Source organism: Colossoma macropomum, unplaced genomic scaffold (assembly GCF_904425465.1).
Source record: "Colossoma macropomum unplaced genomic scaffold, Colossoma_macropomum, whole genome shotgun sequence".
Taxonomy (NCBI): domain Eukaryota; kingdom Metazoa; phylum Chordata; class Actinopteri; order Characiformes; family Serrasalmidae; genus Colossoma; species Colossoma macropomum.
The window spans coordinates 33562432-33576332 of record NW_023494790.1 but is presented as its reverse complement, the minus strand read 5'-3'; the positions used below and the strand labels follow the sequence as shown (position 1 = coordinate 33576332).

General features: G+C 40.6%; 1 protein-coding gene across 3 annotated transcripts in view; it reads right to left on the bottom strand.

The window, feature by feature from the left end:
* The window catches only part of ccser2b (coiled-coil serine-rich protein 2b), a 105692-nt gene that overhangs the window by 16862 nt on the left and 74929 nt on the right, over positions 1-13901 (bottom strand). For all 3 annotated transcript variants that reach the window (XM_036573164.1, XM_036573166.1, XM_036573165.1), the window contains one exon: positions 8966-9067. In XM_036573164.1, the coding sequence (XP_036429057.1) occupies positions 8966-9067 (102 nt within the window). The remainder of the gene's footprint in view (positions 1-8965; positions 9068-13901) is intronic.

Genomic DNA, 13901 nt, shown 5'->3' with positions numbered 1-13901 from the left:
AACATCAGCTAAAGTTATCTAAAGGCCAGCATTGTTCACATCTGTGTTAATTAGCTGATGTCATTACCCTCCTATAATCACAGAGTGTTTCTCCTCTTTATGAACACCATGGGATCCTTTACCCACCCTGACGTGAAGAGCCGGTGGGCCTCTGTGCTTTTAAATCTCCAGAATAGAGAGGGGCTGAGTATGAGATAAATATAAATGTCAGGAAAACACACATTTGGTATCTTTCCTCCAGTTTAAGTGGGATCAGGAGTTCAGGAGAAACTGTATAAGGATCACAGCCTGTTTTATCGACTTTGTTGAGGTCATGTTTTTTCTCTTCCAAAGTAAGGAGAGTAATTTTAGCCATCTTTCACCTCTAGTTACGTTCGTGCGGATCAGCAAAGCCAGAAATTCGGTCCCAAATATGGCGGCCACAACAGAAAGATCACATGACTGAAACCTTGGGATAAGCAAGCCAGCACTCCTGTGCACTAAAATGATGTCCCATTAAAGTAAGTCTGCAATCAGACTGAACTGAATGGTTCAGTAAAAAATCTAATTCAGACCATTTGTAACTTAGCCCAGATGCAGCTAATCAGACAAAAATGGAGCCCAATTCTTTAGTTCTTTAGTTTAGAACTGGAGTGGCAAGGCTAACAACCACATCCAGCTCTACAGCAAGATTGTGCAGGTTTGTAAATGTGGTTTAGGACCCAGTAAGACAATGTGAACTATAAAAATAAACAAAACTGAGGGCAGCCACTTTAGACAACAGGGTCTGTATTCACAAACCACCTCAGGGGTTGAAGTGCTGATCTAGAATCAGTGTTTATAACACTGATGGTCACAAACACAGTCTTGCTTTTTAAATTCCAGCCCTGGTGTTGACTGAAATGAAAGTTTTGTTCGTTTTTATGACGGTTTGGTGACGCATTTCCGCAGAAACGATTTGGGCTATTTGGGTGACTACTGAGTTCTAGTGTTTGTGAGCAATGTTAGCCTAAAGAAGCAAAATCTGGGCTCCAAACATGTCTTGGTTGATCGATGTCATCTGGGCTAAGTGGAAAACTGTAACTTCAATAATTTGCCAAACTACTAATTTAAACACTACCTGCTGTCAAGTACTGAAACTATAGCCTCAAACTGACAAAGCAGCTTAACTACATTTGTCCATTATTTTGGTGAGGCTGCCAGTTTTATGATGTCAGTTCAATGTACAGCAGTGCATGTAGCATTATTCATATTTCGACTTCTTTATTTGATATCTGAAGGTGACATGTACATATGGAAAGTTCCGAGTTTGGAACGTTTTTGTTAAACATCATTGGACCTCATTCATTTTTCCCATAGGGAAAAAGGGCATAGACTCAAGTTCCTTATATAGGCATGACGGCAAATACAAAATGATGCATGATTTCAGAGGTCTATTTCAATTGACCTGTCCTTGACCCCTCCTAGACGTGTTCTTTCGTAGCTCTTGCTGCTAGTTTGAGCAAACTTTGAAGAACGCAGGCAAAAATCCCATTGAACCTAATCTAGCAGGCTGTTTACAGTCTCTACATAGCACAGCTAATCACTAACGATGCAGGTTAGAAATAATGACAATACATTGGCCAAAATGCTAACGTTAGCTTGCTTACGCAACAAAATGAAAAACTCATTTATCATGTTATATTTTAGAGTGGCCTGTAAAAGCTTTTAATATTAATAGCATAGTAAATTTAAGCATTTTGACAAAATTTAATTGTCAAATTTAAGCAGATTGTTAGGACAGATCAAGTGTGGTGTTTTTGTTGCGTAATTGAGCTAATGTTAGCATGGTGGCCAATTTATTGCTGTTTTAAATAGCTACAACATGATGTATATAAACTTGGTCTAATTTCAGGTTGGATGGGATTTTTCAGCAGCCTAGCAGGCCGACCTACCAGGCCAATCTAGCAGGCTGACCTACCAAGCCGACTTATCAGGCCAATCTAGCAGGCTGACCTAGCAGGCCAATCTAGCAGGCTGACCTACCAAGCCGACCTATCAGGCCAATCTAGCAGGCTGACCTAGCAGGCCAACCCAGCAGGCTGACCTACCAAGCCGACCTATCAGGCCAATCTAGCAGGCTGACCTAGCAGGCCAACCCAGCAGGCTGACCTACCAAGCCGACCTATCAGGCCAATCTAGCAGGCTGACCTAGCATGCCGACCCAGCAGGCTGACCCAGCAGTCCGACCTACCAGGCCGACCTAGCAGGCCAATCTAGCAGGCCGACCTAGCACAGCAACTGCAAAAGAATGCATTTGGACAGGTCAGTTCCTCACCATCATAGCATAAGTTACATACTGTCATTATAGTTTCATAGTAATAACTGAATATAGTTGTGTGCAAAAGTTTGGGCACCCTTGGTCACATGCTTTTGATTTTCTAATTGAAGACAAGTTACAGAGAACTCCACATTTTAACACACATTTACTGTTTATTTGCTGATTGTAGCATATTAGAAAATAATAAAAACATATAATGTGGCTTTCGCAAAAACTGACCAAAACAAACATCTGACCAAACGTTTGCATACGACTGCCACAGTGACCAGCTCAACATGGATAAGTGAATAATCAGCCTGCAGTTTAGGCGGTTAAAGATGCAGTTTAGTAGTTTGAGATTCCTCCACAGAAGGACAGACCGGTTAAAGAACACATCACACTCGCATTAGAGAGGCTCTTCTCACACATTAAAGCCTAAAGCAGCACCATGTGGAGAATATAGAAGAGCACGTTAACGCTTAGGATGCTTAGCAGAGCCCACAGCACCTCCTGCTGCCCCGTCTCACCGCCAGCAGCTGGCCGCCTAATGACCATTAGCAAACTCCAGGTGCTCACATCTGTGTTCTGATTACATCAGAGGCTTTCTTACGCTTATTCTCCTCAGTTTACGGGGGTCTACGACCTTTCGCCTCATTTCATTTGATCTCATTCGTGGTAACAGACGAGCGAGTGGCTGCTGTGTCACTTCACATTTGTTAGCCAGTCAAAGTGGACGTTGGATGACCACAAAACAGCTTGTAAAGATACCCTTTGCTTAAAAATGTTATGGGCACCAATAAGTAATAATATTGCAATAAGCGTGTTTGTGTTTCAGTAACTACTATTAAACAAAAGAATAAAGCAAGAAGTATAATGCTAACTATTCCGCTAAAAGCTAAATCCTTTATGTTGGGCTGTCCCTGTCAGTGTTGATGATTACACTAGTAATGTTAAACATAAATGTAATGTTAAAATAAAAAAGGGCTTATCTAAACAATAACATACTAGGAAAATAGTCATTTCAATGGCACTTTAAGAAACATTGAGATGTTTTGAGTCATTTCACAAACTTGTAACACTCATGCATATCATTATATAACCGTGTTTCATGTAGAAATCTTCACTTTATAGGTTGCCTGAGTACCAACTCTTCAACAATGCTTGCACTTCTATTGGAAATTCAATGTTATGTTAGCTAAGCCAGCAGTAATGTACACTCCTTTTTCATTCAGGGATTAATCCCACTTAGGCCCCCTCTACTTAACTTTACACTACCATTTAAAGCTTTAAAGCTTGTAACTAACATTTAAGTGGTATTTTCATTACTTTGTATGTTGACGTTTTACAAAGAAACCTTTGGTAAAGTCTACAGACGACAGGAAACTTCAAACAAAAATGTCATTTCGAAGAAAAACACAGTCTTTCTGACCAAAACAATGTGTGGTTTGAGTGTGTACAATGTGATGGGTGCTGCTTACTAAAAAGAACTTCAATTATAGCCTCGTTTGTTTTGACACTTCCTCCTTACTGTAATTGGTCCATGTATTAAGTAAATATGTGACCGCATGTTTAGCAGCACAGTTTTGTTTAGTTCTATCATCTAAGCACACTGCCAGCTTAACTATTAATATTATTAGCATAGCCTCTTATCTGGTCAACCTAGATCTATGTAAACAAAACATTTTACTTTATATACACTCAATTTGCAACAGCAATCATTTAATTTATTTCATATGCATGCAATTTGTAACCAGAAACATAGGTGCTTTTTTGAGATCCTGCTGGTGCAGGTTTCTTCCCTTTCAATGATGCACACAAAAGCAATCTGAGTGAGAATATTAACTTGTTGGAGAATCCTCCAGATCTATAATGACCTGCGGACACCTTGTCATTCAAATTGTGAACTAATCACACTACTACTCGAGAACGTTCTATTGATGTTTTGCTAAAGTCAGCACTGTCAGCATCGAGGAGAAGTTCTCCTATAAACCAAGCAGAAATGAGAAATGCGCTGGACTGCCTTAACTCCAATATTAACCCGGGTAACACCTAATGATGTATTCCAGTCACTCCGACTTCTCCGCTGTCATGACGCTGCCCTGTTAAGGACACTCTCGGTACAGTCCTTCCTGACTGGTGGCCACCAGTCGTGCGGCTCCACTAATCTGCTGGGATGAAGTGTGTGTTTGCCTGTGAAGAGGCCGGAGAGCACACAGCCACAATCCCTCATTCTCACATCCCTCCAGCTTTCAACCAGCCTCGTAAAACAGAGAGAGAGAGAGAAAGAGTGAGGGAGAGAGAGGGAGAGAGGGAGAGTGTGCGGATGTGTGCGAGAGAGATTAACTGGAATAAGCACTGGGGCACTAAATGTCTTTAGTGCACCCGAAAACCTTTGAGGCCTCAACCGTCATTACTCTTCTATGTCTGCCTCTCTTTGTGTGTGTGAGAGACAGTTAGCCCTCTTTATACCTGACAGAGACAAAAAAAATAAAAAATACACACACACACACAAAGCCTCCTGTCGACCTGAGGGCTCTTTTTATTCTATGCACCTGCTTTATTAACACTCCCAAACTCACAAATTCACGCTCCCCACAAATATATTCTATCCTAGCAACCATTGCTAGATAGACAAGTTTTAGAGGATGTTGGCAAAAATCCCATTAAACATAATGAGTAGTGCATTTGATCTAGAGCTGCTGCACAATAGCTGCGTTCCAAAGTCTAGGATGCATTTTTCGGTCACTAGGCCATAGTAGGACGTTCCAAAGTGAAGGACCCTTCGTATACAGCCTAGAAATGCAGACTACGTTCTGAGTGATTTCAAGGACACATCTAATATATCCTTCCAGGCCTTCGGTTACCCACGGTCCTCTGTGCACGAACGATGCAAAAGCATCACAAAAAATGGCGGAAAACAAAGCCGTTGGAGCAGAGCTTGTTTTAAAATGTAAGTTGTTCACGTACTTGAATTTGTCTTCATTACCTCATAAAGCGTAAAGTCACTGATTAATTAAAGCATTCGTCCATAAAACGTCCATATATCACATTTTATTTAGAAGTATTTGTATATATGTCGTTTATCAAACTATATAAGAACATCATAAACAACAAACAGAACGCAGCAGGCTCCATTTTCTCTCAGCAGCTCCCTCACGGGTTTGGCGCCGCTCTGGTGCCACGCAGCCTCATTAGGACTGTTCCATTTGTGTGACCAATAGGCTACTAAGGAGAAGTCTTCATAGGACTTTCCTACTGAGGACCTGCACTACCTCGGCTGCAGCCTAGGATTTAGAACGCAGCTAATGTAGAGCTTCCAGGTTAAGGCAATACTGCAAAGTCTGACTGTGTTGTAGCTAAGTGAGCAAGAATTTGTCACTATGTTATGTATATTAAGTAGGGGGTGTGGTGGCAGTGCAAAAACGCTCGTGATGTAGGCTACTTGACTGCTAAGTGCTCCACAGAAACAGGACAGGAGGTGCTAAACGCCTCACTCGGCGATGAAACCACAGCCATTTTACTTTTACTTTGATTTATTTCTAATAAAGTGTCCAACGTTGCTATTTCATCTCTACTATTACAGAGTGAACATAAACTTTAGATGGTTGGCCTAATTAATTTAGCTAATCTTAGCTGAATAAATGCTATATTCTCATATTATTTGCTCTTAATTTGCCATTGCAGCAGCTCTTTATTAGGTTGGTTTGATAAAGCAAAGTCACTGTTTTCTGTTTTGTTATTTCATGCTTTTTTTGTACCGTTTTAACAGGCCGTAGTTTTCAAACTAGAACCACAAAACTTTGGGATAGCAGAGCAACAGCCTAGTAACACCATAGCAACCTCCTGGAACACCACAGCATTGGCATAGCAACACCTGTGTAACCACCTAGGATACCACAGCAATGACCTAACAACATTTTAACAACCACCTGGGATACCATAACAACACCCTAACAACCACCAAGAAATGTCATGTTTTACGTGGAAATCTTCACTTTATAGGTAGCTTGAGTATCAACACTTCAACGATGCTTGTGCTTCTACTGGAATTCCAATGTTATGTTAGCTAAGCTAGGAGTAATGTACACTCCTTTTCCATTCAGGGATTAATCCTACTTAGTCCACCTATACTTAAACCCAGATATTTAAAGCACTAAAGCTTGTGACAGACATTCAAGCAGTGTTTTATTACTTTCTATGTTGTAGTTTTACAAAGAAACCTTTGGTAAAGTCTGCAGACGACAGTACACTGATACTGTCGGTCCATGTATTAAGTATATGTGTGACTGCTATGTTTGGCAGCACTTCAGTTCTGTTTAATTCTTTCATTTAAGTATAGTGCCAGCTTAACTATTAATATGACTATTGTAGCCTGTTGGCTGTTCAACCAAGACCTAGTTAAACAAAACAATTTACACTCAATTTGTAACAGCAAACATTTAATTTTCTTCATATATATGCAATTTGTAACTAGAAACAAAGGTGCTTCGTGAGATCCTGCTGGTGTGGGTTTCCTCCCTTTTAATGATGCACCCAAAAGCAATTCGACGGATAACAACACCCTAACAACCACCAAGAAATGGCATATGAACAAGCTGGAATACGATAGCAACTACCTGGAATACCTATATAAACTCAATTAAGTCATCAAAGACAATAGTGTTCTGTAACCTCTTTAACTTTTGAAGCACTGTTAGCTTTAAGCCAACTTAAAGCTCCCTTTTAGGTTATGTTTGTAAAGCTTGTCCAACCTAGCAACAGTTGCTATGGAAGAACATGTTTGTGGGCTTTTCCGCCCAGCTGGTGCGACTTTGTGTTCTGTTTTGTCCTCCCTGGCGGAGTGTCTGTAAACCCTCTCCTTCTGTGTGCTGTTTACACCCTGCTCAGGTGAGGCCAGACGGCGGGCGGTAAATCTAAACCCCAGCAGCAGCTCAGCTCGGCTCACAAAGACGTATAAATCCTGGCGCTGAGTGACAGTCCGCTGGCCGCCAGCCTGCCGTGTATGTGATTAAGCGTGGGTTTGCCTCTCCGCTCCGGGCCGCCCGGCGTCCCCTTCGTCTCCCCCTACACCAACCCCTCGCAGGCCGAGCGTGTCCGTCAGCCCCGCTTATTGCAGGACATATTTCACGCTTCCTCTTTTTTTCCCCAGACCTAATCCCAGCCACGGCTCCCATCGCCGTCCCTCTCCATCACCTGGCCGGCGGGACAGGAGACGACAGCGGCCGCAGGGCAATTTCCACATTATTGCTGCAGGGAGCTGGAGCGCGTTCTTTATCCACCACTTACAAACAACACAGCCGGCCCTTTAGGAGGTAAACAGAGCGGCCGGACACAGGCACACGGGGCAGCTGATAAAAGCAAAACTGGCAGGTTATAGAGAGGCACTGCGGGGACAACTCTAAACACCACTGTCGGAACTGACCTATTCATGCTCCGCCCACAAACACAATCATTAGAAGCATTCACGTTACTGTGGGAAACTGTGCATCGCTTTGAACGGTGTACTCCAGTGCTAAAAGCAGCAGACCACTCGTCAAGTCACGAATATTCCTGAACACTGTGTGGTCCCTGATTTTATTTTCTTTGTTGCTGTAGGCCTCTTTACAGTGGTGGTGAATGGAACCAGACGTCACAATGTCTACAACACAAATGTAGCCATTTTATTTACTCTCCAAACCCGCCAGTGAACCAACACGTGTCTTGTGAGTTTTTATATGGAATATGGAAAAATACGTTTTCTTTGGGAACTAATTTGCTTTACTTTTTTTTTTTCTAACTTTTAATTTAATTATTTAACCATCCTAATTTAATTTCTTGCTTGATTTAAGTTTAATGATTTTCTCTTTTAGTTTTAGTTTAGTTTTAGTTAAGTTTTAATCATGTTTTAATTGTTTTTAATGTTGTTTTCAATTGTTTTTTTTATTCTCGTTTTACTTTTTTTTTAAACAACTCTGTATTTTCTGACTCTGTATTTTTTCTCATTTGTAAAGCATTTTGAATGACAGCAGTGTATGAACGGTGCTATATAAATAGACTTGCCTTGCCTACAACACCCTGCTTGCCATATTTAAAAAATATATTTGTTTTAACCCAAAACCTTCTCAATTGTCTCGAAACTATTACAAAACAATGAATTCACCATCTGCATTCACGCAGCATATTCATAACCATCTCACATAATAACTTTCTGTGAGGGAGCTTTTAGAGGTTGACGTCTGGTTCCTATCACCACCACTGTGAACAGTTCTGAAGTTTCTCTAGAACAGAAAAACAGCTGCATTGAAGTGAATGTCCGCAAAACCTTCTCTTTAGATGGTATGAACTGCTTTTTGAGATGCTTTGCAGATCGTCAGCAAAAATCCCACAAATCAAAAACATGAAAGAACACATTTTTTAGGGCAGAGCATGGATAGGCCAATAAGACAAGTCCCTGAACTCAGTACGATGATTCCTGAATTAAATCACAAAGGCGCTATGAAAGTCAGAACTACTGCTACTAATAATCATCATCATCATCATCATCATCATACACTCAGATTCGCTTTTAATTCACCAAAATTCTCCATTCAGTTGAGCCTGTTTCATTTGAGGGCAGCTGTTGTGCTGCCATTAATGCTGTTTGACGATTATTCTTCATAGTGCTGTACGTATGTAAGATTATGAGGGTGGTCTAAGTTGTGTACTCACATTCTGCACCCTCCACGGGGTCTGAGTGGCCTTGTCCTGCTGCCTTCGGCTCAGCGGCTCCCCCTGCGGGCAGTGGCACTGCGGCACCTCCAGTGGGGCAGACTGTCCAGAGACAAATAAAATGTAGCTTAATGTAGTGGTGTAACTACTGGGGGGAAGGGGAGGGGGGTGTCGAAAATAACCTGCAAAAACAGCCTGTTATGAATTTAGTGTTTCTGTGATGATCTATCCACCTATACAGCAACAGCCCCGCCCACTCAAACTGAAGTTGTAAAGAGTGTTTCAACCCAGGTTGCTTTCTCCCAATTTTTTCCCCAATTTAGATGCATCCAGTTCCACCCAGTAGTTGGGACTCCCCCAGTCGCACGATACTACCAGCCTGTTTAATTGTAAGGGATAAATAAAGGTTGATTGATTGATTGATTGACTGAATTAAAGGGCATCTTTTTGCTAACTTCTGCTAACACAACGTCCATCCTACCCACCCAGAGAGAGCGAGGGCAACTGCGCTCTCTTGGACTCCCAGCCACGGACAGCTGTAGCACCACCAGGGATCAAACCCATGATCTCCTGATGATAGGGTCAACGCTTAGGCGGTTGCACCACTCGGGAGACCACCGGATCACTTTTTTTAATGAGTGACAATACAGGGCAGCCAATCAGAACAGAGTCATTTACAGATATCAGTCTTAAAGGCATAGTAACAAATAGCCTGTTTAATTCTAAGCGAGAAAGAGAGGCTGGAAAATCATCATGTAAAAAAATATACATGAAAATATCCTAAAGAAACATCGTAAGTGGAGAACAGGGGATACAATAAAATACAAAACAGTATGCAGAATATGGGCCCTTCAAGAAAATGAATAACTAAGTAAATTAAGAAAACTAAAATTAAGTAAATTATGAAAACACACACACACACACAATCTGGTCTTACTATACTGGTGAGGACTTCAGCAGACTTAGCTACTACTGTAGCCAAGCAATTCTACACCAAAACCTAAACATATCCTTAATCTCAGTTTCCCAAAGGCAATCTCTCTGCTCTTTAACTTAGATTTGTGGTGATAAGAGCACTTTTTCAAGCGACGACCTGCAAAAAGCACCTCACTTGCACAAAATGTCATGCTGTCCAATTACTACGACTAGCTTATAGATGTCTCCAGCTGTAGTAAATAACTTTTAAAAACAATATAAAAAAGTAGTTTTTTAATTATTCCCTTAACATTTCTGGTTTATTTCATAAAAAGCTTATTATTCAGTAACTACAGGGACTTGAATGCAAACGAATGGAGCAGTTTTTAGGTCATAGAAGTGAGTAATAAAACCTGCGATGCCAATGCCTTGTTAAAGTTTGCCACTTGACATTTTCTGGGTGGTAAAATTGATGACTTGTTTAAAATGAACTGAAACCATAATGAAAGGTAAGAAGCAAATCTTATTTAATAGATTCTTGCTGAAACAAAAATGCATCACATGCTTTTCAATATGAGTTTTTTAAGCGATCATTTTGAAAGCCTTATTTGTCAATAATTTGAATATCCAATTCAATACCATTTAAAAAGCATTACTCAAATAGACTACATGTGAATACAGTATAAAGGTATGATGCACTTAACACACACACACACACACACACACACACACACACACACACACACACACACACACACAGATGTGGTATGAGGGATGAAAGCAGCGAAGATTAAAGAGACGATGAAGAGGCCAGAAGAAACCGGGCAGCTCTTACACGGCTGTAAGGTACAATCAGCAGAGAGAACCACTGTGTCCTGTAGTGCTGCCGGTGCTGCTTCTCCAGTTCCTCAGAGCCCATCCTGTATTAAGGCTAATGGCTAAAAGGCTACTTTGTAAACTGCTGCCTCAAAGCCTGACCTGCAGGAACACATGCTGGAAGTGACTATAGACAAGCTGTGGACGGCACTAAAAACCAGCCCGTATATGACATTTTTCTCAGATTTCTTATGTGGTGCACTTATAATAACCTTTACTTATGCAGCACTTCTCATACATGTAGCAGCTCGAAGCGCTTCATAAAGAAATGGTAAGCTTAAAAACCTTGAATGCAAAAACACACAAGGCAAAATTTGTGATAATACCAAAAAAAAATTAAGGCAAATTCTAAAAGTAAATAACTCCAGTACATTATCTTATTAAATAAAAGCCACATTAAAAATATACAATACTGTGCAAGTCAATAATCACCCCAATTCATTTCCAGTTAAAACAGCCGTTTGATATTCACTTATCAGCTCCAGGAAGATATGATTAAGGAAACATTACGCACAATCCTCAACAAATAAATATAACAACACAGGCTACGTTCACATCACCAGGTTGAAGTGGCACAAATCTGATTTTTTGCCCTAATGTGACTCAGATCTGATGTTTTCAGAGCTGTGTGGACACAAATCTGATCTTTTCAAATCCGACCTGAGTCACTTTCATATGTGGTCCTAAATCGGATACGTATCCGATTTGTGTCCATGCGAACTTAATGTAACGCTCAGATCAGAATTCATGTGCTTTTTTTCCACTGCGCGTGACCATCATTCAGCGTTACCATGGCAGCAGCGCCGAACAGAAGTTAAAGCCTGTAAACGGTGGAAAAGCAGCTCATCTCACCTTTTTCTCCTTCGTCTTGCTCTAATAATGAAGCTGAGAGCTGATCAGAGTTAATTATCTTCACAGCGAAGCTCGTTCTGCTCGTTAGTTGTTAGTTAGTTAGTTGTTTGCTGATGATGCACACGATTCATTCACGTGACGTTACTGAGTATAATAACTTTTAAGAATGAAGTTAAGAAAAAACAAACATTTAAGAAGATTTTCACACTTAAGACACTTTTCAACTATGAAATATATGATGTAATGACAAAGAAAACAAATGCCAAATAAATATTACACATTATATAATAAAAGTTCCCCAGGAGTCGAGTCACTGGTGTTACTGTGTAACAAAAAATCTCTTATTTTGAAATAAAAGTCACACTGATGACATCACTTGACTTCCTTTTACCTGTTTTCTGAGGATCTCTGAAGAAAAGCACATGGTGAGTCCACTGTGTCTTTCAGTTATCAGAGATTTTCTCATTTAGCTCATGATTTCATATGAAGCCTTTAGCTGAAGTCACTGGTGTGACCGACTTTATTCTTAGGTAATTGTGAAAAAATAGAATAGAAATGGATTAAATTACATATTTTAGTGGATATTCTATGATTGACAACATGGGGTTTGATGCTCTGCAGCAGCCATTTTGTACAATGCATTGTTCATTAAAATGTCTCTGGTGTTACCTTTATTATGTGCAACACCAATGACGATCCGTAACACCAGTGACTCCTAAGGATAGATAAGAAAAAGTGGACGTTTCTGTAGAATGACCCAAATAACCTGAATGAGTTAATACCAACTGGATACTAAGTATATGAATCGTGATCTCTGACTTTGGCACAGAACTGTATTTTCAGATGTTCAGATGTTTCTTAAAAGTGTGTAACAAACTTAACTGGTTGACTGTGAAAAGTTCCACAGTTTAAAAACAAACCATCCAGAATCTGCAGATCCAAGATCACATATTAGAATAAAGGTGGACATTCATGTCCAAGGCCATTGATTGCATTTGTGTCATTTTATATATGAAATACAGCCATAATTCATTCATCTGACTGTTTTTCAACCTCTCTTTACATCTTAGAATTAAACAGGCTGCGTCTGTTACTGTGACTTTAAGATACTGTGATTCACGTAAGTGTGTTTTACTGATATCACAAAAAACAGAGAATTCAAAACTGGACATTTTTTCAAGCTTAGTTTTCATTTATGGACCGTATGGAATAAAGTGAACAGTCCATTTTGAAACTTTAGCAGTGCTTACATAGCACACTGGGTCCTTCAAATAAAAAAGGAGGAGAATTCAGTTTGTCAGGATATGGGCCCTTTAAAGACAGACGAAGAACGTTTTTTAGTTTTTCTAAGCAGTTATGAGCGTCTGTCGTGCAGCAGAAGACGGTCTGCGCCGAAACGTGTGGGATTCATTAAAGCAGAGCAGCGGAGACTTAATCAATAAGACAGTGGTGACAGCATTTCCTCCTTTTATGTAACACCAGGAGATTTTATTCAGTTTGATTAGCTGAGATGGAGGAGATAAGAGACACGGGAGATCAGACGACAGAGAGAGAGAGAGAGAGAGAGAGAGAGAGAGAGAGAGAGAGAGAGAGAGAGAGAGAGTGTATAAACAGTATGAAAGTGTATGAGAGAGAGAACGAAAGGCAGAGAGTGAGAGAATGAAAGGGAGAGAGTAAGAATGATAGAGAAGGTGAAAGGAGAGAGAGAGAGAACAAAAGGGAGAGAGACAGACAGGGAGAAAGTGAGAGTAAGAGAGAGAGAGTGTAGGAAAGAGAGAAAGAATGAGAGTACAAAAGAGACAAGGTATGAGAGTGAGAGAACAAAAGGGAAAGAGCAAGAGAGAGAGAGACAAAAAAACAAAATAGAGAGAGATAGACAAAAAGAGACAGAGTACGAAAGAGAGAGGCACAGGGAGAGAGACAGACAGACAGAAAGAGAGAGAGAGTATGAAAGAGAGAGACGGAGAGAGAGAATGAGAGAGACGGAGAGAATACGAGAGGAGAGAGAGAGAGAGAGAGACAGACAGACAGTTGGAGAGAGACAGATAGAGAAAGAGAGAGAGAGTAAGTGTACGAGAGAGAACAAAATAGAGAGAGACAGACAGAAAGAGACAAAGAGAGTACAAAAGAGAGAGAGAGAGAGACGGGGAGAGAGACAGAGAGAGGGAGAAAAACAGAGAGAAAGACAATGGGAGAAAGACAGTGAAAAAGAGAGACAGTATGAAAGAGAGAAAGAGAGAGAGAGAGACAATGAAAAAAGACAGAAGGAGCGAGAAAGAGACAGAGAGAAACA